This window comes from Ictidomys tridecemlineatus, chromosome 10 (assembly GCF_052094955.1).
Source record: "Ictidomys tridecemlineatus isolate mIctTri1 chromosome 10, mIctTri1.hap1, whole genome shotgun sequence".
NCBI classification, from domain to species: domain Eukaryota; kingdom Metazoa; phylum Chordata; class Mammalia; order Rodentia; family Sciuridae; genus Ictidomys; species Ictidomys tridecemlineatus.
The window spans coordinates 106,282,273-106,307,766 of NC_135486.1; the positions used below are offsets into that span (position 1 = coordinate 106,282,273).

At 41.5% G+C, this 25,494-nt stretch overlaps 1 protein-coding gene across 2 annotated transcripts; it reads left to right on the forward strand.

The window, feature by feature from the left end:
• Nucleotides 1-9,388: 9,388 nt before the first annotated feature.
• On the forward strand, nt 9,389-25,494 carry LOC101962816 (uncharacterized). Of its 2 annotated transcripts, XM_078023631.1 has the most exons (5): nt 9,389-9,589; nt 11,452-11,516; nt 18,458-18,608; nt 18,888-18,983; nt 21,732-25,494. In XM_078023631.1, exons 2-5 carry the CDS (start codon nt 11,502-11,504, stop codon nt 24,467-24,469), a joined length of 3,000 nt encoding a protein of 999 aa, XP_077879757.1. In that variant the 5' UTR covers nt 9,389-9,589; nt 11,452-11,501; the 3' UTR covers nt 24,470-25,494. The 2 variants fall into 2 exon arrangements, with proteins under 2 accessions (XP_077879757.1, XP_021575634.2); XM_021719959.3 differs by lacking the exon at nt 9,389-9,589 and having other exon boundaries at nt 10,937-11,516.

A 25,494-nucleotide genomic window follows, 5' to 3' on the forward strand; every position in this document is an offset into this window, starting at 1 on the left:
AGTTGGACACAATACCTTTATTTTATTTATTTATTTTTTATGTGGTACTGAGGATTGAACCCAGTGCCTTGCACGTGCTAGGTGAGTGCTCTACCACTGAGCCACAAGCCCAGCCCCCACCCAGACTTTTTAGTTGCTTAAATGAAATAGGTTTTTAATTTTTTTCCAGCTTAACTCATTTGAGTTGAGTGTCTGTACTTGCAGCAGCAAAGAGTCCTAAATGGCAAAGCATCTGCATTTGTCAGCTTTGCATCACTATGATGCAATGCCTGAGGTTATTACCTTTATAAAGAAAAAAAAGAATATTAAGCCCATATCTTGAGGGGGTCAGGGCATGGCTCCTGCATCAGTTCAGGTGAGGACCTCATGGTGAAAGACAGATGGCAATGGCAGGAGTGAGTGTGTGTGGGAACAAGTAGCTATGTCTTTTTTAAAAAATATTTTTTTCTTAGTTGTAGATGGACACAATACCTTTGTTTATTTTTATGTGGTGCTGAGGATAGAACCCAGTGCCTCACATGTGCTAGGCAAGAGTGCTCTACCACTGAGCCACAGCCACAGCCCCACAAGTGTTCATATTTTGAGCCGAGAAGCAGAGAAGGAGCTGGGTAGGGCCAAATCGTTTTTTTAGCAACTCTCTCCCAAAGACTTTCAAGGAGTCCAATAGGAATTACCCTTTGAGAGCAGAGTCCTGGAATCCTAAAGGACTCCTACTATGTCCCAGGTCCTCTCCATAGCACCACTCCAGGGACCAAGTCATTAATCACAGTTGACCCTTGGGGGACACTTAAACTATACCCAAAGCAAGCAGCATCCCTCAGGTTTCAGATTACACTCTCAAATGGGACTTCGGTGTTCCCCAATTCTAACTTAAATTTACCTATTCTACACTCTTATACTACTCCACGAGGTCTAACCTTTATAGCTCTTATAACAAATCACATTACATCATCACATTATTATTTGGGCTACTGGCTTAATGGCCATCTCCTTCATGACACACTATGTTCCAACAAGGCAGGGACAAGGTTTGCTTTGTTCTTTCTCTACACTGACCTGCACAGTGTCTGTGAGAAAGAATCTGTGCAACTAACAGGTTTGAATGAAGGAGTCATTGAATGGTAAAAGGTGACACTGAAAATTAGAGACACCAGGTTTGGAGTGGTCCTTAGCTAGTGACAATTCTCTACTGAGTTGGGAGCTTCTCAGTGTGTGTGTGTGTGTGTGTGTGTGTGTACACACACTTTTTTGCAGTGATGGGGATGGAACCTAGGACTTCATGCCTGCTAGACAAGAACTGTATCATTGAGATGTACCCCCCAGCCCATTTTATTTTTTATTTTGAGACGGGGTCTCACTAAGTTGCCCAAACTGGCCTCTAATTTGTGATCCTTCTGCCTCAGCCTCCAGGTAGCTGGGTGATAGGGGTGTGCTACCTTGCCTGGCTTTCTTAGCATATTTTAACCTTCCAAGCTTCCAAACATCCTCAGTCTAAAAGATGCAAAGACTTACTTTATAGAAACTACTACTCATAAAAGGCAATCTAAAATTCCAACTATTGATATAACAGTTTTTATCTTTTATTAAAAATCAAGTTTAAGATGAACAACAATAAAAGCTTGATTCTTTTTCCAATTTCTGCTTCAGAGTCTCACTTGCATGCCATCTGTTTCCTAAGGGCACCTGCCATTATTCATCTCTGTGTGTCCCCAGATATACTAGATGCATATTCAAATCCATGTACATCCTGCCCCCATTTTAAATAGATGGTAGTATACTATACGCTGTGCTTTTTATTCTCTTCACCTGTATATCTTGGAGTTAGTTCTTATCATCACAATGAGGAGCTCCCTCTTCATTTAAATGCTCTGTGAATTTCCATTGTATCAGTGGTATAATTTTTCACATTCAGTTTCCCTTAAATGGACATTTAGGATGCTGCCTGTCTTTTGCAACTATTTCTGAAAGGAGTATTCATTTGCCTTTTGAACATATCTGCAAATATGACTAGAGGATAAATTCCTAGAAGTGAGATTGCAGGATCCAAGTGGATACTTATTTTCAGTTTTGCCAAGTTGCCCACCAAGTAATCAAAACAGTAACCATGCATGTCCCTATAGAAGTCCTGCTTTCTCACAATGCTGCCTACAAAGCACACTGTCAAACTTCTTGGTCTTGGACAACCTGAGGTATAAAACTCAGGGCAGTCATTTTCAATAAAAATTTAACAATCATCAGCACTGAGAACTATATACTCTAATGCACAACCATGAACCTTTCCTCCACACTCAAACTTGATGTTGATTAATGTCTTAACGTTGATTCAGAAATATCGTTCTGTTAGAAATAAACATTACAGGTTTAGTGGAACACATCTGTGTCACTCTCTAATGTCATTCCCTTCCTTCCCATTATGGAGGTGACTATTGTCATGGATTTTCCATTCAGAACTCCCAGGCACTTACAGTCATGTGCTACGTAACAACCTTTCAGTCAATGGCCAACTGCCTATAAGACAATGTTCCCATAGGATTGTATCACCTAGTAACATCACAGGAACCTTAGTTTGTGTAAGTGCATAGCATGATGTTTGAACAACAAAATGACCTAACAACCCATTTCTCAGAACATAGCTCTTTTGCTAAGTGACATATGACTGTATTTGTGTTCCCAGTATAATAGTTTTCAATATTGTAAACTGTATATATTAGTCATTAAGTTCTGTGTATATGTCTGTATTTATGCTATCACAAGAGAAATTTTAAAATATTGTGAGACAGGGCTGGGTTGTGGCTCAGTGGTAGAGCACTCGCCTAGCATGTGTAAGGCTCTGGGTTCTCTTCTCAACATCACATAAAAATAAATAAATAAAATGAAGGTATTGCATCCTACTACAACTAAAAAAATATTTTAAAAATCATGAGACAAATGAAAATGAAAACAACATATCAAAATTTATGTGTTGCAATGAAGGCAGTGCGAAGAGGAAAATCTGTGGTTATATTGCATTTAAAAAGATTAAATAGTTTAAGTCAATAACTTACATTTATAACTTTAGGAACTAGGAAAAATAAGCCCAGAGTTAGCAGAAGGCAATAATAAATAATAAAAAATAGAGCAGAGATAAACAAAATGAAGAATAGAAAAAACATATAGAAAGTCAATGAAAGTAAGAGTTGGTTCTTTGAAAAGATCATCCAAATGGATAAATCTATAGCTGGAGTGACCAAGGAGAAAACATTGAAAGAGGGATCAAATAACAAAGTAAGAAATGAACATTGGTACTGATTTTGCATAAATAAAAGGATTATGACAGTTTTTCATAAGAAACTGACAGGTTTCCAACATATAAAAATGTTGCCTGTGCACAGAGATCATTTTACTACTTTTCTAATTTGGATGCATTTTATTTCTTTTTCTTGTCTAATTGTTTTGGCTAGCACTTTTAGTAGTTTTAAAAAAGATTTTTTTGTGTGTGGAGTTGAGAATTGAATTCAAGGCTTGGCACGTGGCCAGGCAATCAGTCACTCTACCCTCAGTAATATTTTGAAAAAGTGGCAATATCAGGCATTCTTTTCTAATTCCTGATCTTAGAGGCAAAGCTTTCTATATTCCGCATTGAGTATGGTTTTACCTATGGGCTTTTATATGGCCTTTATTTTGTTAAAATAATTTCTTTCTGGTTTTAATGAGTTGGGTTTTCATTTTAATTTTTGTTTTTGTGATTTGTTTTGTTTTCTTTTAAATCAAGAAATGGTGTTGAATTTTTAATTTTTTTTAGTTGTAGATGGACACAATACCTTTAATTTTATTTATTTATTTTTACGTGATTCTGAAATTGAATTTGTTGCTTCACACACGCTAGGCAAGTACTCTACCACTGAGCTATACTCTCACCTGAATTTTTTTTAAGTATGCCTTTTTTTTTATTAATTGAGATAAACTTCAGTTTTCCCCCCAATTTTGGGGGGTACTGGAGATTGAACCCAGAGGTGCTCTACCTCCTGAGTACAGGATTACAGGCATGCATTATTATGCATGGCTTTTAAATTTACCTTTTAACTTATACATAAAAAGATAAAAATTGAACATGTTAATGGGAAATCATGTAATGTTTGAATTTATGTATACATTGTGGAACATTTGAAGATTGATTGATTTTCAGTTGTTGAATTACTCATATATATCTGGGATAAATTCCACTGGTTTGGTGTATAGGAGTTTTAGTAGGCTTCTGGATTTATTTTTACTGAGGATTTTACATTAATATTCATAGGATATGTTAATCTGTGGCTTACTTGTGGTATCTTGGTATATTTTTTATGGCTTTGGTATCAAGGTAATGCTGGCCTCATAGAACAAGTTAAGTTTTCTCTTTTTCTACTATTTTTTGGGGGAAGAGTTTGAGAAGTAGTTGTGTTAGTTAGTTTAAATGTTTGTTAGAGTTCACTGTGATGTCATCTGGTTTTGAGCTCTTCTTTCTTGGGAGATTTTTTTTTTGTGACTGATTTATTTGTTAAATTTACAAATCTTTTCAGATTTTCTGCTTCTTCTTGCATCAATTTTAGTGGTTTGTATATTCCTAGGAATTTGTCCAAGTTATCTGTATGATCCAGTTTTTTTGGCATACAAGTGTTCATAGTAATTTTCATCATTTTTTTTTACTTCTTATGTGTGGTAGTCATGTCTCTTTGCACTTTTTGGTTAAAGTAATCTTGGCTTGTTTTAGCACTTTGCAGTTTAACAACTTATTAATTTTAACTTCTCCTTATCTTAAAATATGACTGAGCTTTCCCTTGTGATGATATTGAATCTATAGATCAATGTAGGGAAATTCGCATCTTTAAAATATTGACTCTTCTAACCCATGAGCATAGATTGTGTTTATGAGAAGACAGTATCTTTTCATGACTTTCAATATTGCTCTATAATTTTCTGTATAACTTCATTTATTCTTAACCGCATCTATAAAGTTCAAATTTCTCCAAATGTCTCAAAGTGTAATTGTACATGAAGTCAGGATCTAAATAAATTCCAGACATTGCCTATAACCCATGTCTTCATTCTCTTTTAGTGACCATTTTTTACCTCCTATTTCTACTATTTTGTACATTTATTTGTTGAAGTATTAGATAATTTTCCCTGTAAAATTCTCTACATTCTTGAATTGGTTGAGGGCTTACTTATTACTTTTTAAAAATTTATTTCTCTATGCTCCTCATTTATAATAGATGGGCAGGCTGACAATAAAACCTGCACTTTCTGGCCAATTTTCACATCAGTAAAGTTGGGACAAATAGCCTGTGTCTCCTGATGTGTTATGCAGAACCATTATGACTACTCTCATCAAATCATCCAAGTTCCATCTGATCAAGCTTCTAGGTCCAACCATGACCTGACAAGAAATAGAGAGATGGCAAAATAGCACTCTGAAAGAATTCTAACAGGATTAATTAAAATTAAAAAAATGGATATAAACTTTGATCCACTAAACCCTCTTCTTGCAACTTATCTACTAGAAAAAAAGAGCACAAAAAGGAACAATAATCATAATAATATACATGATTAGTGCTTATGTTTTCTCTATTCAGTGAGTTCTCACAACAGCTCCCTTCTCCTCACCCCAGGAAGAAAAGGTACATGAAGACAAGGCACCTTTTTGTGTCACATGCTCGGAAAAGAAAGAACTGAGACTTTGGCTCAGTCTCGATGGGCTGCCTTTTTATATTTGCCTTTGTAAATTGGAGTTTGTAGCCTTCAGCATTAACTGAAGGCTAAATTCCAATACTATAGACCAGTCAAATAATGTATGTACATCTGGGCTATTGAATATTTACCACCAATTAGAACAAGTTACAGTCCTGTATTACCAGTGTGGGCAGATGTCCATGACATATTGTAGATGAAGGAAGGCAAGTTACAGAGGAATGTGAATGGTCTAATTTTTTAACAGAAAAATCCTGAGCCCGTGGTACTCTAGTGGCTAGGCTAACTGCTGAGGCTTTCTGCCAGGCATTGCTCACTTAGTTCACACTCCTTCCAGGAAAGTGGGAGGAAACTGGGGCACAATGGCTTGTCCCAAGAGCTGGAGAATTGAGGTCTGATAGGAAAGGCAGCCTGATTGTGGAGCTCCAGCCCTTAACCCTCTGTAGAACTGTCTCCTAGACATTTTTAAAAACACTTTGTGCAAACACACACACAAACCTGTTCTGTCTCCCTGATACCACGTTGGCACATAGTCAATTCCACACCTACAGCGCAGGGCACCGGGTGACCTTGGTTAAGGTCCTTTGCTCTGCCCCAGCTTGGAATCCTCTTTGAAAATGTGAGCGAATGCCCACTTTTGGGGGGCAGGATTACTATGCTGTGCTACCTTAGACCATGACATTTCATAAATAAGAATTGACTATAATTTGGCAAGTGATTTACCACTGAGATACATCGCCAGCTTCCCTGTGGAAAAAAAGTAAATATTTGCAGATAAATTTAAAGTCTCCTTAAGACAACATAAACCCCCTCTTCTGAGGCTATCCCTCTTTCTAATTACTTATGCAGACTTCCTGGACTTTCCTATGACTCTGTATCCACGTATGGTAGCTATAGAGAAAACATAAGAGAGCTGTCACACACCCATGGTATTTTGGATTATGTAATTTGAAATAATGCTAATGAAATGAATGGTAAGCCCTGGAACTGAAATTATATATTTTTTTAAATTGTCAAGAATCCTAGACTATTGCACGGCACAGTGGCACACACCTGTAATCTCAGTGGTTCTGGAGACTGAGGCAGGAGGACCGTGAGTTCAAAGCCAGCCTCAGCAATTTAGTGAGACCCTGTCTCTATAAACAAGATACAAAAAAGGGCTGGGGATATGGCTCAGTGGGTAAGCGCCTCCTGGGTTCAATCCCTGGTACAAAAAAAAAAAAAAAAATCTAAGCTGACATTGCTGCAGTGTGGTACCCTTTGAGTTGATGTATGGAAATTAAGTCCTTTAGGGTTCTTGCTAAATTTCTGAGGCTGACTTTGAACTGGTAATCCTTTTGCTTCAGTCTCCCAGTCTCTGGGATTACAGGTGAGTGTCATCGCACTTGGCCTATTTACTGTTTTTTTTTTTTTTTTTTTTTTTTTTTTTTACACGTTATCTACTTTTATTCTCTAAAAAGCATATGTTCAATTTTTTAAAAATGAAATTCTATCTTTTTAATATTTATTTTTTAGTTGTAGGACACAATACCTTTATTTATTTATTTTTATGTGGTGCTGAGGATTTAACCTAGGGCCTGACATGTTCAAGGCAAGCATTTTACCACTGAGCCACAACCCCAGCTCCTTGGGGTTCTATCTATGTCTTTGGTTGAATAATGATTCCAAATTAGATTATGAACTTTCTTACAGATGAGTTAGTTTAGTTTGCGTTATCATTTTGAATTACCTTCCACAATTTATTTTTACATATTCATGTGATTAAACATTTAAATTGTCTAATTTTTTTTTCTTTTTGGTACCAAGGATTGAATCCAGGGGTACTTGACTGCTGAACCACACCCACGCCCTTTTTATTTTGAAATGAAGTTCTGGGTAAGTTGCTTAGGCATCATTAAGTTGCTGAAACTGGCTCTGAACTTGCCATCCTCCTGGTCCAGCCTCCAGAGTTGCTGGAATTACAAGCATGCTCCACCACACCCAGATAAATTGTCTAAATTTAAGTTCCTTTTTTTTTTCTGTCATTAAACTGTGAACAAGATTCTTACACACATCTTTGGACAATTATTTCATTAATATCCACTCCTAGAAGTTGAATTGCTAGGTTAAAGGATGTTTTTATTATTGATATAGAGTAGGTTCCAGAAAGTTTGTGAAAATTACCCTTATAATTGTCACCAGGGAAGTGAATATTTCTTTAAATCTGTACCTACCCTGAATATTACTATAATTTTAATTCTCTTTAAAATTTTACTTTCCAAAAATATTTGGTAAATATTTTTTTCTTTGTCATGATGAACTTTCTCATATATTTATTGTTTATTTGCATTTTGTCTTTTATTCCTTTCCATTTCTCTCACTAGTGAGCTAGATGATAATGCTTACCTTTTCATTGATTTATAAGAGCTATTTATAAATTCAGGTGATCAAGCCTTTGCTTCTCATGTGTGTTACAAAGAACCTTTCGTAGTTTGTCTCTAAACTTTGTTCCATTTTTTTAAACGGAAGGGAAATGTTTAATTTTCTAAAATAAAAATCCGTTTTGGCTTAATGATTTCTCATTCTGTTGTCATCCCCATCGATGGATGTTATATTATAAAATTCACTTTTGTTTTAGAAATTTACTTTTGAACTTTAAAATGTGGGATCCAAGTAAATTTTTCTCTAAAGTATGACCCTGGGATTTAGCCTTAACAGTGTTGAGAGTGCAAACCGTTTAGTGAACGTGAACTTTCCCACTAGAGGTCCTTCCAGTTCGCCTTTGTCCCAAACCTCTTGGGCTTCTTAGGATCCTTTGTTTACTTATTTAATGTTTAAAATGTCAGGTGCGTGCCTAAGACGGGTCAATACCACTCTGTCCGTGAGAATATGTGACAACACCCTCTCTCTTGGGGCTGGGGATGTGGCTCAAGCGGTGGCGCGCTCTCCTGGCATGCGTACGGCCCGGGTTCGATCCTCAGCACTACGTACAAAACAAGGACGTTGTGTTGACCCGGCAAGGATGTTGTGTCAGCCGATGATTAAAAAATAAATATTAAAATTCTCTCTCTCTCCCCCCTCTCTCACTCTCTCTTTAAAAAAAAAAAAAGAGAGAGACTATGTGACAACACCCTCTTTTTCCTTCTCTTCCTCCTTCTTCTTTTTAGAGAGAGAGAGAGAGAGAGAGAGAGAGAGAGAGAGAGAGAGAGAGAGATTTTTTAATATTTATTTTTAGTTTTCGGTGGACCCATCATCTTTATTTTTATGTGGTGCTGAGGATCTAACCCAGCGCCCCGCGCATGCCAGGCGAGCGCATCCTCAGCCCTCTCTTTCTTCTTTTCGTTTGAGAGTCTTTTGATACACCTTCAATTTTCATGTATTGCTTTATGAAATTTGTCTTCCCTTTCTTTTTCAATCACATTTAAAAATAATTACTTGGCTGGGTTAATGTGATTACATTTTCACCTGCATTCCTGAATCTCTCCCAAGCTTGGAGGCTGCGGGGAGACGAGCGGACGAGGCAGAGGGGAGCGGGGTGGAGGTGATGTGGGGCAAAGGAAGGAGAGGAGGGAAGGGACCTGGGGGAATGGGAGAGGGTGGAGAGGATGTAGGGTGAAGGGATGGGGGGGTGTCAGGATGTGGAGAGAGCTGGGGTGAACTGGGGTGTGAGGGATGAGGTAATCTTGTAGATGTGAGAGCAGCAATGAAAAGGGGTGAAGAGCGGGAGCAGGGGGTGTGCAGAGACCCCGCCCCGACTGGCAAAGAGGGGCGGGCCTGCACTGGCCCCGCCCATGGGAGGAGCCTTCCGCACCGGGCCCTGCTGGAGTGGGTCGGGTTCTGTGCGCAGGCGCTCGCTCCTCAGGGTCTCTGGCCTGGTGGGACGCGGTCGCGAACGGGGCAGCGGGTGAGCCTCTGAGGCTGTGGGGAGGGCACGCGCGGAGCGCGGGATGTCAGCCTTCCCTAGCGGGGCGGTGGGTCCCTCGTAGGGTCGCGGGAGGCCCCGCGCGCGCGGAGGGGCTCTCGCGGTGGGGGTCTCAGTCCGCGGCCGCTGCGGAGGCAACGCGCTCCAAGTCCGCACGCTCGGAGCCGGCGGCCAGCGGCTGCAGATTCCCGCCCGCGGCGGGCAGGTGAGGTGGAACAGGTGTCCGCGCCGCACGCTGCGGGGCAGGAGTTGGCAGGCTGGCGGAGCCCGCGCTCGGGCAGCCGGCGTCCCTGTACAGCGCTGGCGGCCGCGTCTCGGCTGTTGCATCTGCGGCGCTCGGGCTTCCTGGGTCTCCAGGCTGCTTTGCACTAGTCCTGCGCCTTCCTGGCGCTGTTCGGTAGAAGCGTCTGACCGGTGGACTGCTGCGCTTCTGCGCTGCCCAGGGCGTCCAGCCCTGGGACGTGGCCAGCCTGGCTTTGTCCCTAACGGTCCTGCTTTGTGTTTGTGGACGCTACGGCCTTAGGTTTCTGGAACTGTATTCTTAAACACATCTGGGGCCCCTGGGACAGTTCCAGCCAAAGTGAGTTTGCGCCCTGGGCCCTGCTGGAACAAAGCAATTACTGCGATGAGGAGGGTGCTTCAGGGACAGGTATGACATGCACCCCCGCCCTCCCAAACCTCTGACCCGAGATCTGTCAAGAGTTTCTGAGAAGGGGCCGAAGAGACCTAGAAAAGGGATGAGGCTTGAGTGATTTCACCACGTTCGGAAGCCATTAAAGACTGTGAGTCATTTGGCAGACAGAAGGGAGCCAGGACTGAGTGGTGGCCAGGGCCGGATAGTTCGAGAAAGGCCACCTCACTCTTTGGCAGGATGCTCAGGGGAAGCTTCTATCTTTAGCTTACCCTAAACAGCATCCCCCCCCGCCCCCACCTTTATTCGTCTTTAATTCTTTACAGAAGCCAGGCAGCTGTTAACCACCATCACCGTGTCTGGCACCAGAGATGTGGTGGATTTAGTCTTTCTTGACCTTATGGGGTCAGAGGAGGAGTAGCTTAGGGAAGGTTTGCCAGGCTATCAAATTTTCTCTATTTTGAAAGAAGGAAAGAAAAAATAATGTGTGTGTGGGTGGGGCCAGACCTCAAATTGGAAATGATTTGTTTCAGATTAGTAGCTCCTGAATAGAAGTCTGAGTCCGCCAATGCTATCCACAGAGTAATATTGAAATATGTTGCAATTAAAAGATCCTTTTGGGAAACTACAGTCAAATTAGATTTACTTTTGTGTGTGTGAGAGTGTGTGTGTGTGTGTGTGTGTGTGTGTGTGTGTGTGTTGCTAGGGATTGAACCCAGGGCCTCGTGTATGGGAGGCAGGCACTCTACCAACTGAGCTATGTCCCTAGCCACCTACAGTCAAATTAGAACCGACAGTTTTTATAAAAGATCTATTCTTATAACACCTAACCTTTCCCCCAAAACTTTATATGGATTCTCGTGTTTGAGTATTAACATTATTCATAGTTAAAGTACAGCCTTGAAGCTGCCTACCCCCAAACTGCATCTCAGTTTTCATGTAGGTGTGGTAGGTCATCTCCTGAGATGCTGGCCTTTTGCAATCAATTCTGTTTCAAATATGTATTAGTGAGAGGGGACATGCACTGATAAGCATTAGAGGCTTAATTAAGCTTCATGAAATCAGATTGGAGTGGCAAAGGGACATGGGGACGTTTCCCTGCTGACCTTGTGCAGAATCAAAGGTCACAAGCTGGTGTGTAGGGGTTTTAGGGAGAACTTAGCAAGTGCAGCCCTGACAGATCTCATTCTTTTCCTCTTTCCTCCTCTTCCAGGTTTGCTCTTTGAAGAACAGGTTTCTGAACTCTTAGAGGAATATCAGAAAATGAACAAATTTCAGGTGAATTGTTTCTTTTCTTCCTATTTAGCTTCTGTGAGATTTTATGGCTTTTATAAGTATTTTTGGTATGATATTTTATAAGTGTTTGTAAATTAAGATGAACATTTTAAAAAGCCACTTCAGGGTCAGGTGAGCGAGTGGCCAGTGATGTACAGGCAAGGCACTAGTAGATCTTTGTAGGTCATGATCCCACAGTCATGGAAGTTCAGCATCATCCTAATCTGCATATGGTATTCAGCAGACACCAAACAGTTACTCCTGGGACAGGTCTTCCTGGGCAGGACTTCCTGCTTTGAAGTGCTTAAAGGACTTCATGAAGTGGAGAACCCTGTAATAAACCTGTCTGTTGCCTGTGATTGTTCTTTGTTCTAAGTGGAGGGTAGAACTCAGATCATATTGGGGGCCAAAGCATACCGGACTCAGTAGAGAGCATTCTGAAGGTCCTCTCCCTGGGCTGCGTCCTCTGTGCTCATTACACACTTGTGGGTGGACTAAACATGTGGTCAGCTTGATCTTGTTTGAAAGCAGACTCTTACTGAATGGATGCCCTATCTGAGCCGAGTGGCCACCCAGGAGATTTGGGCTCTCCATTCCCATCTCTGAGTGCTGTTTTGGTCTTCCAGGGTGCAGTTTTCATTAGTGTGTTCAGCATTCTTCCCTCAGTCTGAATCATTTGAATACCCTTATTGTGAGGCTCCTGTTCATATCTTTTGCCCGTTTTTCTGACAGTATGTATAAATTAATGTATAATGTAATTATTAATGTATAATATAAAAGTAATGTATAAATTAACTCTCTATGTAATCCTAAGAGGTGTGCTTTGTCATTTATATATGGTTTGAATGTTCCCTCCAGAATGTGGGCTGAAATTTAATTGCCATTATAACAGTGTTAAGAGGTTTTAGGAGGCCCTCACCAGACTGCAGAACCACTAGTTGCAGGAGACAGACTAAGACACACAGTACTAGAGAAAATTTTTGACTCTTTACTTTCTTAATGTTGACTTGATTAACAGAAATTCCTAATTTTAATGGGGTCTGGCTTTCTTTTCCTTTAGGAGTAGGTCTTTTTTGCATCCTGTTTATAAAGTAGCTTCCTATCCCAAGGTTCTAAAAGTATTTGTTTCTTCTGGAATCCTTATTGTTTTACCTTACATGTGGGAAGCCATTCTCGCAAGTAATTGGGCAACCTCCCTGATTGGGTGTGAGGCGTTCTGGCCAAACTGTGTCAGAGCTAATCCCCACCCTCTCCAGGTGCGAGAGCCTGTCGGTGTGGGGGTGTGACTGACCATTGACCCTGAGACCAGTCACTGACCCTGACCTTGGAATGCTGTCCCCCTCGACCTTCATTGGATGGAATTTCCCCCTGAATTTCTTGTACCTCAATAAAGGCCACTCCCTGGTGTGCCCTGCCTCTCTCTCCTGCTAGTCCTGAGTAAGCCTTGCTTCCCCACCAGGTGGTTCGAGGCGGGAGCCAGAGGGAGGGCCATCTCAGACCTGGTCAAAGAAAAAGGTAATTGAGTCTTGTATGTTTATTTTGATCTCACTAGTTAACTTCTATGCTACCAACCTCTTGTATGAAGCCAGCGTGCTGGTTGTGTGGTTGACTTACAAATTAAAGCTGAAATTGTTGTCTCCTTCTTAGTGTCTGGGGAAGAATTTTCCATATTTCATCATTAAGTATATTGGTTGTTTAATCAGATTAAGGCAGTGTCTTTCTTAATTTGTTAAGGTTTTATCATGAATGGGTGTTCAATTTTATCTAGTGCTCCCTTGTAGATTATGTGCTTTTTCCTTTATTCTCTAAGCTTAATTTCATTGATCACATTTCGAATATTAATCCAATCTTGCATTCTTGGAATCAATCTAATTTGGTCATCATATTTCCTGTATATGTTACACACACACACACACACACACACACACACACACACACACACACATTTGGAGAGTATGGGAATTGAACCCAGAAGTGTTAAACTACTGAGCCACATCCTCAGCCCTTTTTTATTTTGAGACAGGGTCTCACTAAGTTACTTAGGGTCTTGCTAAGTTTCTGAGGCTGGCCTTGAATTTGTGATTCTCCTGTGTCAGCCTCCCAAGTCGCTGGGATTACAGGGGTGCACCACCATACCCAACTAGATAGCATTTTTGAAAATATTTCTCCTTGTTTGTGGCTTGCCTTTTTATCTTATAAGTGTTAGCACAAAAGGACTGGGCCAGATGCAAACTTCACGGATCAGCTATTTATTCAGGGACAAGGTTTCATGCAGGAACAGGTCGACGCCGGTGGACTCACTCTCCTGGAAGAAAATGAGCCACTGGACAATGAAAGGGACTGGGCTCCTATACTGAGATATGACTGAACAAGCTTGTCAGTTTGGGACACTTAGGAATTTGGGGTCTGTTTTACTGGGTGAAATGGGAGGGAGTCTGGGGTTAATGGTCAGTTTTGGGTGCTCAGGAAACAGGATTATGAGAATTTGAAAATTTGTTTTTATTGGGCAACATTCTTACTTAGAGAAGAATGAGGGGTCTGGGGTCAGCATTCAGAGCTTCTCTCTTTCCCTTCAGGATCCCATTGTCACTGTCACTGGGAAAAGATTTATTGGGGAAGGATAAATGCTTTGGCTTTCTCTCTAGGGATTGTTCTGTCACTGGGAAAGAATCAGTGCCACCAATGTGCTGCTTTTCTCTGACTATATTAGTTTGGGGTTTGTCATTTTCCATATCTAATAATCAGTATTTTTTAAACAGCAAAGGTTTTCATTTTGATGGTATACAGTTTGATACATTGTTTTGATTATTGATAGTTAATGTCCCCCCCCCCAATCCCTATATTTAAGAAATCTTTGCCAGAGCCAGGCCATTGAATTTTCTCTCATGTTTTCTTCTAGCAGTTTTATGGTCTTTATTTTTATGTTAAGATTTGTGCTCCCCAGACTTTTTCGCTTTTTAGAGACAGGTTCTTGCTAAGTTGTCTAGCCTGGCATTGAATTTGTGATCCTCCTGCCTCAGCCACCCAGGTGGCTGGGATTACAGGTGTGTGCCACCATTGCCTGGCCTTTTGCTTTTATTTTTAATCTTAAGGGTACAGGACTGAGTATTTAATTTTTTTCTGTGATGGCAGATATAGATTTTCATAGATGCCTTTTTACCACTTTGAGAAAGTGCCCATTTTTTTTCTTATACCATTTGCTGACAGTTTTGTTGTTGTTGTTGTTATTGTTGTTGCTGTTTTTGTTTTTTAATTAGGAATCAATGTTGAGTTTTGTCAGATTCTTTTTCTGCATTGAGAAAATAATAGGGTGCTTTAGCTTGCATGTCAATCATCCAGATGATAAAGGCTTGGTCTCACTCCAGAAGATTCCACAGTGTTTGGGAAGTTGTGGAATCTTCTGGAGGTAAGGCCTATGACAGGTCCCTGGGTTGTTGGGCACAGCCTTTCTTTGTTTTTAGGTCCAAACACATGTAGCATTGTTACATCACATGCTGAATTGACCTCTATGTCCCTCTTACACCTGGAGAGTTTCTCACATTGACTTCTCTTTAGGCTGATGAGAATATGTTACTGCAGCTTTCTTTTTTCTTTTTCTTTTCTTTTTTGGGCACCAGGGATTGAACTCAGGGCACTGACCACTGAGCCACATCCCCAGCCCTATTTTGTATTTTATTCAGTGACACGGTCTCCCTGAGTTGCCTAGTACCTCGCTTTTGCTGAGGCTGGCTTTGAACTTGTGATCCTCCTGCCTCAGACTCCTGAATCGCTGGGGGTGTGTGGTGCTGGGGGTTGAACCCACGGACTTGTGCCTGAGAGGCAAGCACTCTACCAACTGAGCTATATCCCCTGCAGCTTTCTTTTGATTTGTGTATTTCCCCAACCTTTTAAGTTTTTTTTCTTTGTTTTCATATGTAAAGTGGGTTTCTTGTGGACAGTCTGTAGTTGGCTTTTGTGTTTTTATTATTCTAATGATCCCCGCCCTTAACAGAAGCCTAACTTTTACAGTTAGTGTTCTTGGCACTGTGAGTTTATAGTTAGCATCTTACAGTCTGTTTTACTTTCCATTTCCTTTTTTAAAATTTATTCCTCATTGTCTTCAGCACCCTTAGGGTTTCCTTTTCTCGCTCCCATAGGCATTTTAGGGATACCTCTTTATTTTATTTGGTAGTTGCTCCAGGGAGTACAGTATTTGATTTCTCACTTTCCCTTTAAGCAGTACCTATACTTTAATTTCCTCTTTCTTGCCTTTGTATTGTTGCCATGTCCTTAATTCCTAGAGTTTATTGGCATTATTATTATTTGCTTGTGTTGCTAAATATCTTCTTGAAAATCCAAAAACCGGAGGGGCATGTCTTTTATATTTACACATATGTGTAGCCTTTCGGTTTGCTTCATCTCTTTGTGAAGATCTGAATTTTCCTCTGGTACCCTTTTCTTCTGAATTCCTTCAACATTTCCTGTGTTACAGGTCTGGTGGTGACAGATGCTCTCGCTTTTGCTTGTATGTAAAAGTGTTTATTTTGTCTTCTTTTTTGGCAAGATATTTTTTGCTTGATACTGAATTCTAGGTCAGTGTTATATTTTTTCTCCTTCTTTGTTAGCACTTTAAATGTCCTTCTCTAGTCTTGAGCAGTTTCTTGTTTCTGGAGGGAGGTCTGCTGTTGTTCCTGTCTTCAAACAAACAAACAAACAAACAAGACAGGAAAGAGAAAGCAGCACTTTCTCTTCCGTGTCTAAGTTTTCCATCCCTGATTTTCAGCAGTTTCATTGTGCTCACCTTAGAGTATTTTTAGTTGTATTTGTTCTCTTCAGGGTTCTTTGAACTTCCTATACCTATGTATTTATAGTTTTCTTTAATTTGGAAAAGTTTTGGCTTTAATTTCTTTAAATACATTTTCTGTCTGCCCCCCCCCACAGCACCCCAACTTCTGGATCTCCAGTGACCCCTGTGGCCTGTCTGATGAGGTCCCACGGGGTGGTCGTGCTCTGTCATTTGATTTTCATTCTCGTTTTTCTTAGGTGCTTCTTTTTGTTGAAGTTTCTGTTGCTGTGACTTTTGGTTTAGCTGATCTTTTTGATATCTGATTTTTTGATCCGTTTTTTGTTTCAACATTTGTGTGTGTGTCTAGAAATTTCGTGTGGGTCTCTTATTCCTTTCATTTTTCTCTTCCTACTCTATATTTCTCTTTATACTGTTGACCGGATGGTGGACACCAGCTAGATGTAGCTATTTACATTTTATTTAAATTAATTACAAGAAAAGAAAAATGTAAAATTAACGATTCACTTCCTCAGCCATGTTTCCCACATTTCAAGTGCTCAGTCACCACCTGCAGCTGGTGGCTTCATGTAGGTGCCAGTGAAGGACATTTCCCTGTAGCAGACAGTCCCGCTGGACGTTACTGCAGCAGTATCATTTCTTGTAAAATGTGAAGCTTCTCCTGGGGCCTGTCATTGCTTTTGTGGTCAGCTGGCTTCTCACTGTCCTCAGCAGTCACACCTACCTCCTAGGCAGGACACACCACTGACACATGGGAAGAAAACAGTAGATTGCTACAATGAACGATTAACTAGAAAAAGAGGCAAATCAGGCTTATTATTGTGTGAATGGGCAGGATGCATACTGTTTACTTAAATATAAATAAATTGGGGATGCTCAACATTTTATTGCTTGGGTGGCCTAGGATTTTGGAGTGTGCTAAGCTGTGCTGATGGGTCCAGATTGATGCAGGACAGATGAGGCTGGACACTCAGGAATTTTCAGGAGGCAGGCTTATTTAAGCCGCAGTGGTCCAGAGGGGCTAATATCTAAAAATCTCTGGCTCCCAGGTTTGGAAATTCTTTAGATTTATACTCAGTGTGGTGATTGCATGATGGTGGGCGGGTACATCTGGTATTCTTAGGTCAGACAGAGGTTTCACGGGTTTTTATTAAGGAAGACAGAAACAGGAACTTTGCACAACAACAAGCTCTCTGACCTTTGCATCGCACCCTTTCCTGAGGCAGAGTCTATGACACCATCTAGTTGCAAATCTGGCTTTTATAGGACAGAGGAAGCTGCCAATCACCATGAGTTCTCTGCAGAAATCCTGCTGACATTCTTTGCCTACCTCTTGTTGGCAGGATAGAGGCTTATGTGTTACAGTTATGGTGGGGGTCTCTTTGGTGTGGGCACCTAGTGGCTGCATCAAGGACCCTTATGGCTCTCAGCCTCTCCCAGCCTCGGCTGCTCTCCTTTATCCTGCTCTGTGCTTCAATCTGCTCTGTGTTTTTTTGCCTCCATCTTTGTTCATAATTGTGCCACATTAGCAATGATGTCCCATGCACTGAAACCCAGCCTGATTATATAAAACAGGACCATATTTTCTACTGCTATTTGACACTGATTATTTTGTATTGGTGTCCTACCTCTGAGCTATATATCTTGTACCTCCAAACCCCACTCCACACTTTATTTTGAGACAGTCTTCCTGAGTTGCCCAGATTGGCCTTCAACTAGTGATCCTCCTGCCTCAGCCTCCCAAGTATCTGGGATTATAGGCATGTGCCACTGTGCCCAGCATCCACACTGGTAGTAAATGATTGTAGCATAGCTCTTGTAATTCCTTGGAACAAGTTAAATGTTCATACATATAATATGACTCCTTGCTAAAATTTAAGCTCCTTAAAGACAGGAGGGGAAAAAAGATTTATTTAACTTAATATTCTTATGAAGCTAGAAGAGTTTCAGACACATGGTGGGATCTTAATTTTTGAGTTAATAAGTACACTGACTGGGTATTTCTATCATGCTATCTCTTTATTCCCCAATAAAGAGATAAACAGAATAAGATATGGAATTAGCAACCTACATAATGTTTCAAGGTAGACTCTCAAAGTAAATGTGCTGAGAATTATTTTCCACATATCTCTTTCATGTGACCCAATACTGATCACACCAGATTGACCAGGAAGGTGCCGTCCAGGGATCTGTGTCATTCGATGATGTGACTGTGAATTTCAGCCCAGACGAGTGGCAATGCCTGAGCAGTACTCAGAGGATCCTGTACCGGGATGTGACGCTGGAGAACTACAGCCACCTGGTCTTCGTGGGTGAGGAGTTTTCCCCCAGCGTTGCCCAAGAGTGTATATTTGTTCCTTTAGTTTGTGGCTCTGCCAAAATGTCAGAGCCCTTGGTGGGGCTGGGTGATATTTTTGTGTGTGTTTCTGGGGTCAAAGGTGGTCATGGCCAGAACCATTGTGTCCTTACCTCCCCAGTGAAAGCTTCAAATAGGCACCTTTTTGTAGGACTTCCGAAGCTGCACCCTCCTGTTCTTGCAGGGCCGCCATGTCCAGGCAGCCCTCAGACGTCCTACCTCTGTCTCATGACAGGATATTGTCTCACCAAACCAGACGTGATCCTCAGGTTGGAGCAAGGAGAAGATCCATGGACATTAGAGGGAGAGCATCCAGGCCAGGCTCATCCAAGTGAGTGTTACCAGGCAAGAAAAGAAACCAGTGGGAGTCAGTTCTAGGGTTGGAACCTTTGGACTGTGTCTCAGAAACTTAGATAAAGACCTTAGGTGTTCGGAAGTAAGTGAACCGCAGGCCACAATGGCCTGGTTAACCCAGGGCACTCTTCCATCTGCCACTCGTAAATACAGACGCTTTCCCCTGGTGCATAACTTTTAGGGGCATTAACTATTCTGACACCTAGAATCTAAACCCCACCTGTCCCATCTGACACCCTCTTTCTTAGCTTCTCTAGAATTCATTTTCCCTCCATTTTCATGAATGCTTTTCTATGTGATTCCCACCTCCAGGCATTAACTAATTAAAGCATTCATTCTGCAGATAGTCATTGAAGACCCACTATGTGCCCCTCACGTTTTTGGCATTGGGGACATGGTAGTGAGTACAGTGTCCCTGAACTTGTCAACCACACAAGCTAGCAGGAGGACATGACTAAACAGATGTATGTGTTGAGCAGCGACAAGACAATGAAGGCTCTTGAAGCAATGACAGGAGATGGTGGCTGGAGAATGCCATTACAGAGATCAGCAGTTGAGCAGACAGTTGGGGGAAGTCAGGAAGCAAGTCCCCAGACTCTGGGGGCTGCAGGCAGAGGGAACAGCTGGCCCCAGGCTCTGGGGTGAGAGTTTGCTTGATGTGTGTGAATGCAGCAGGGAGACAGCACGTGTGTGGCAGGGAAGCACCAGAGAGCAGTGGTGGGGGTAACAGAGAGGTGGCCAAAAAGGCCCAGGCGCAGCAGCATAGTCAGAACACCCAAACCAAAGACAAGTCAGATACCTTGAAGGTGCCAGAGAAAACCAGCACTTCACAGGCAGGAAAAGAATGGTTTGAATGGCTATAGATTTTTCATCAGAAGCCATAGACAGAGGACAATGAAATAACGTCTTCTTTATAGTGCAAAACAAAAAGAACCATCAACCCAGGATCTAGATCCAGTGAAATATATTTCAAGAATGATGGAAATGAAGGAAAACTAAGAAAAATTCTCCCTAGTCATTCTAAAAATCCTAAAATTTCAGGATGAAGGTAATTGATACTAGAGGGAAACCTGAAATGAAGGAAAAGCAATGGTAATGATAAATATCTGTGTAAATACAAAACGCAGTTGTTCTTATAAGTTCTTTAAAATATTTATGGCTGTTGGGCTGGGGATGTGGCTTAGTGGTAGAGTGCTTGCCTAGTATGTGCCAGGTCTTGGATTCAATCCCTAGCTATATACATACACACACACACACACACACACACACACACACACACACACACACCAAAAAAAAAAAAAAAAGGAAAGGAAAGTTTAGGACTTGACAATGAAAACCATATCACTGTGCAATGAGATCATCAATGTCTACGTCTGCGGAGGTGATGTATCTGGTCACAACAGAGTGGTGCATACAGGATCTGTATGTTGTAAGGTTTCTTCACTTTACTTGCTGTGGTGAAATGTTAACTCAGAGTAGACTAAGTGGTTGGGTGCGTGTTGTCATCCCTACAATAGCCTTTTAATAAATACAAAGAAATATAGCCCAAGCCAATAGATCAATTAAAATGGAACACTAAGAAATGTTCAGTAAACCCAGCAGAAACAGGAGCTTTAGTCACCTGAGGCTTTAGTCACCATTTGAAGGGTCTCCTTTTATTATTCTTTTTATGTGTAATATATGATTGATATGTTCTTCTGTTGCATTAATAGATATGTTTATGTAGAAAGTATTTCTTGAGTACATAGGCCTACATCACATTCCCATAGATGCCAAGTCATAAAAATATAGGTTGATATCATCTGTAACAGTATACCCTAGGTTTTGAATAAAAGTTTCCAGTAACCCTATTGCACATTGCTTGTTGAGGACCACTGACCACGTGTCTACTCAGAGCCGTTCAAAGGCAACTAGAGAGAGCATAGTAACACCTGCTAGGAGCATACGTTATAATTCTGACAAGTAAACAAATGGTATGAAATATTTTGAAGTTTACTGTTTATCGAGTGCTATTGAGATAAAGTTTATACTTTCCAAAGTTGTGTTAATGAAAAGTGTACATAGTGACTGCTTCCAATTTTTTTAAGAAAATGCAGGCTAAGAGGCCTGATTTTAAAAAGGTGAGAGAGAGAGATGGACACGCATTTTCTGGAGGGTATGTAAGTTTTAGTGGAGCAAAAGCCAGAACAGTAAGCCCTGGGGGTAAAATTATGTGTCAGACTTGTGACTTGTGTTTGGGAGTGATTGATTATTTAGGAGGTATTGATTGTGGATTTTTGTAAGGGTACCTTGCTTACATAAATGTATTCATCTGTTGGTACCTGGACAGTGGGCTCTATGGGTTATGTCTTACCCCTCAGCTAAGCTGCCCTGAGGTCCTTCTCCAGGACGCCCTTCTCACTGCACCTCTTGTGCTTATCCTTTTTTGTGGGTTTCTCGGATGTGCTCAGCCCTCAGCTCACTATTTAATTTCCCCTTCTCTTTTCTGTTTTGCAGGTCATATTTTTCAAATTGCAAATATATGTGTATTCATTGCTAGTTTTACTCACCCACTTCCACTGTAGCAGGTGTGTCTTATATTTTTCTAAACCAAAGAGAAATGTAAGCCATGGGATTTCATCCCAGGAGTCTGGGCCTGAAAATAGGGATTCAGTGATATAACAAGTCACTTTTGTGGATATGTGTTAATGTTTTTAATGTACACTTAATTTTTTCTCATTTCTAGAAGCCCAGAAGCTAAGTGATCTGGTAAAGAGAAGCCAGGAAAACCCAGACGAACACTTGTGCTGTGCGTCCCTCCTACACGACAACACACTGTGTAAGAAGAGAGAGAACATTTGTGGAAACACACTTAATCAGGACACAAACCCTGTTTCTTCAGGAAAAACACCCTGTGAAAATGACTCACGTGGAGTGAGTGTGAAATGTATTTCAGAATCAAGTGTTACTGATAAAAATGATCCAAGTAGGAACCCCAGTGCACTCACTGAACATGGGAAGTTGCCTCTTGGCTGTGAGCAAGAAAACAATCAGACTGAGCAGAAGTCTGATGCGTGTAACCACAGTGAGGAATCTCTGGGTGGTAATGAGGGTCTTACTGAGCAACAGGAAGTTCAAGCTGTGGGACCACCTTTGGAAGATAATGATGGTGGAGAAGCTGTCCCTGAGCAGGCAGCCACCACCTCACCCCAGACAACAGAGGCAGGAGAGAAGCCCTGTGACCACAAGGAACCCACAGGAAGTACCGGTGCCATGTCAGTCCCTGACATCCCTCAAGAATGTCAGACGAGGACAGATGGCTCTGAAGTTAATGGGTGTGAGAAGTCAGTGGTTTGTGAGGACCAGCAAGTTAACATGGAGGAGAAAACCCAGGAAGCCAGTGAAAATGAGGGTGCCAGCAAGGAGCCCCGTCTCACTCAAGCTCCTGGAACTGGCACAGGGGAGAACACCTTTGAATGCAGTCGTTGCAAGAAATCTTTTCGCCAGGAGTCCCAACTTACTAACCATCAGAGGACCCATACACAAGAGAAACCTCGTAAAAGTAGTAAACGTGGGAAAACCTTCCAGAAATCACAGCTCACTGACTCGAAGAGAACTAACCAAAGACAGAAACGCCGTGAACATAAGGCATGTGGAAAAGCCCCTGTGAAGTCCCCTCTCGGGGACCAGCAGGGGACACAGCCAGGAAAGAAGCTGTATGTGTGTGATGACTGTGGGAAACCTTTCCGCTATCGCTCAGCCCTCAAAGTCCATCAGCGGATCCATACGGGAGAGAAGCCCTATAAGTGCCATGAGTGTGGGAAGTCCTTCTATGCCAAGTCTAACTTCACTCATCATCAAAGAATCCACACAGGAGAGAAGCCCTTTGAATGTCAGGAATGTGGGAAGTCCTTCTCTGTGAAGTCAAACCTCACCAAACACCAGAAGACACACACGGGGGAGAAGCCTTTCAAGTGTAGCGAATGCGAGAAAACCTTCTTCCAGAAGTCACAATTTGCTGACCATCAGAGAACCCACACAGGGGAAAAACCCTACACATGTACTGAGTGTGGGAAGTCTTTTTACTATAAGTCAGCCCTACATGTCCATCAGGGGAAGCACAGAGAAGAGAAGCCTTACAAATGTACTGAGTGTGAGAAATCCTTCTGCTATAAGTCAGCCCTGATTATACATCAGGTAACTCACACAGGGAAGAAACCCTACGACTGTAATGAGTGTGGGAAAACCTTTTGTGTGAAGTCAAATCTCACTAAACACCAGAAAATTCACACAGGAGAGAAACCCTATACATGTAATGAGTGTGGCAAATCTTTCTCTATGAATTCAATCCTTGTTGTACACCATCGGACCCACACAGGGGAGAAACCTTACAAATGCAATGAGTGTGAGAAATCCTTTTACAAAAAGTCAGCTCTTACTAAACATCAGAGAACTCACAGCGGGGAGAAACCACATGAATGTTCTGAATGTGGGAAGTCTTTTCATATGAAATCCACCCTCATTATACACCAGAGAACTCACACTGGAGAGAAACCTTACAAATGTAATGAATGTGAAAAGTCATTCTACGTGAAGTCTCACCTTAATATCCATCAGAGGAATCACACAGGAAAGAAACCCCATGTATGTGGTGAATGTGGGAAAGCCTTTACCATGAAGTCAAACCTCACCGATCATCAGAGGACGCACTCAGAGGAGAGACCTTACAAATGTAATGAGTGTCAGAAAGCCTTTCGCCACAAGTCAACCCTAACTGTACATAAGAGAACTCATACAGGGGAGAAACCTTACAAATGTAATGACTGTGGGAAATCCTTCTATATGAAGTCAGCCCTCAGTCAACATCAGAGAATACACACAGGCGAGAAGCCCTATGATTGTAAACAGTGTGGGAAAGCCTTCTTCCAGAAGTCACACCTCACTAAACACCATCGGACACACACAGGAGAGAAGCCCTATGAATGTAAGGAATGTGGGAAAACCTTCTTCCAGAAGTCACACCTCATTGAACACCAGCGAACACACACTGGGGAGAAACCCCATGAGTGTAATGAATGTGGGAAATCCTTCTGCTATAAGTCAGCCTTAACCATACATCAGAGAATTCACTCGGATGAGAAACCCTACAAATGTAGTGAATGTGACAAGTCTTTCTGTATGAAATCACACCTCACTGTACATCAGAGAACTCACTCAGGGAAACAACCCTTTGAATGTTATGAATGTGGAAAGGCTTTTTATGTGAAGTCAAACCTCATCAACCACCAGCGGACTCACACCGGGGAGAAGCCTTATATATGTAGTACATGTGGGAAATCCTTTGGTATGAAATCGGCCCTCACAGTTCATCAACAGGGACACACAGGGGAGAAGCCCTATGCATGTAATAAATGTGGGAAAGCCTTCTGCAAGAAGGCAGCTCTCACTAGTCATCAGGTGATTCACAGGAGAATGACACCCTGAATTTTAATAAATGTATCGCTTCCTCCTGTGTGGAGTCAGACTTTGTCACACCAGGAGGACTTGCTGGAGGTGACGTGAATGTAATCACGTGGCAGCCCTCATGTGTAACTTCAGTCTTCAGCACAAGGGAGACAGGCTAGATGACTCTCTACAAAATGAATATGGGAAGACTTTGTGTCATGTCTTAACTAAATGTCAGAGGACTCAAATGGGAGAGCGCCCTGAGACATCCTGTGTACATTAGTATCCACCAACATATCAAGTGCACATTGCAGAGAAGGCACGGGGAAAAGTGAACAGTGAAAGTGTAAAGCCTTTTATGGTCACAGCTTACTGCACATCAGGTAACTGATATGGGTGTGAAATTGTGTGGGCATTTCATATGCACATAAGCTCCAAAGTAATCAAACTAAATAGAAAAAGTAAATAGAAAAACACTAAGGGAACATTATTAATTTAGGTGATGGGCACTCCTGATGCTTCTGGAAATGTAATGCTGAAGTCATGTTTCAGACTTGATTCCAAATTTTGAAAATATGATGTAAGATGTGTCTAATCTTTGGATGATAAAGGTTTTTGAAAAACACAAGTTGCTGCAGCAAGCAGCAGTTATTTGAAGAGGACCTGAGGTGAGTAGGGCTTCTGAATGTGAGTAGGTAGCATGCTTATGTTGTGTACCTTTGGTTTTCATGGTGAAACTCAGTGCAGTTGCCAGTGAAAAATGTTGTCCCACAGCTTAATAACTGTTAGGACAGACTTCCCACACTGATGCCACCAATGCTTCTTTGGAGCTTAACAGTGCAATATGCATTGAGTGACATTTGACAAATTTGAGTACTGTACCACAGCATATTATTATACTGAGGAAAGCAAAATATAAGAAACTATATGTAGCATGTTATCTTTTATGTAAGAGTTGAGGGGACATGTGTATGTATACATATACCTTTTTTTGAAGTTTTGACTTTTGAAAATGATTATTTATATATGCAAAAGGAAATAAAAGCAGGTTTTAAAATTGAAAA

Coding starts and splice junctions, on each gene's coding strand:
- LOC101962816 (XM_078023631.1), top strand. Junction 18,609..18,887: donor CAGCCACCTGGTCTTCGTGG/GTGAGGAGTTTT, acceptor GTCTCATGACAG/GATATTGTCTCACCAAACCA. Junction 18,984..21,731: donor TCCAGGCCAGGCTCATCCAA/GTGAGTGTTACC, acceptor TCTCATTTCTAG/AAGCCCAGAAGCTAAGTGAT.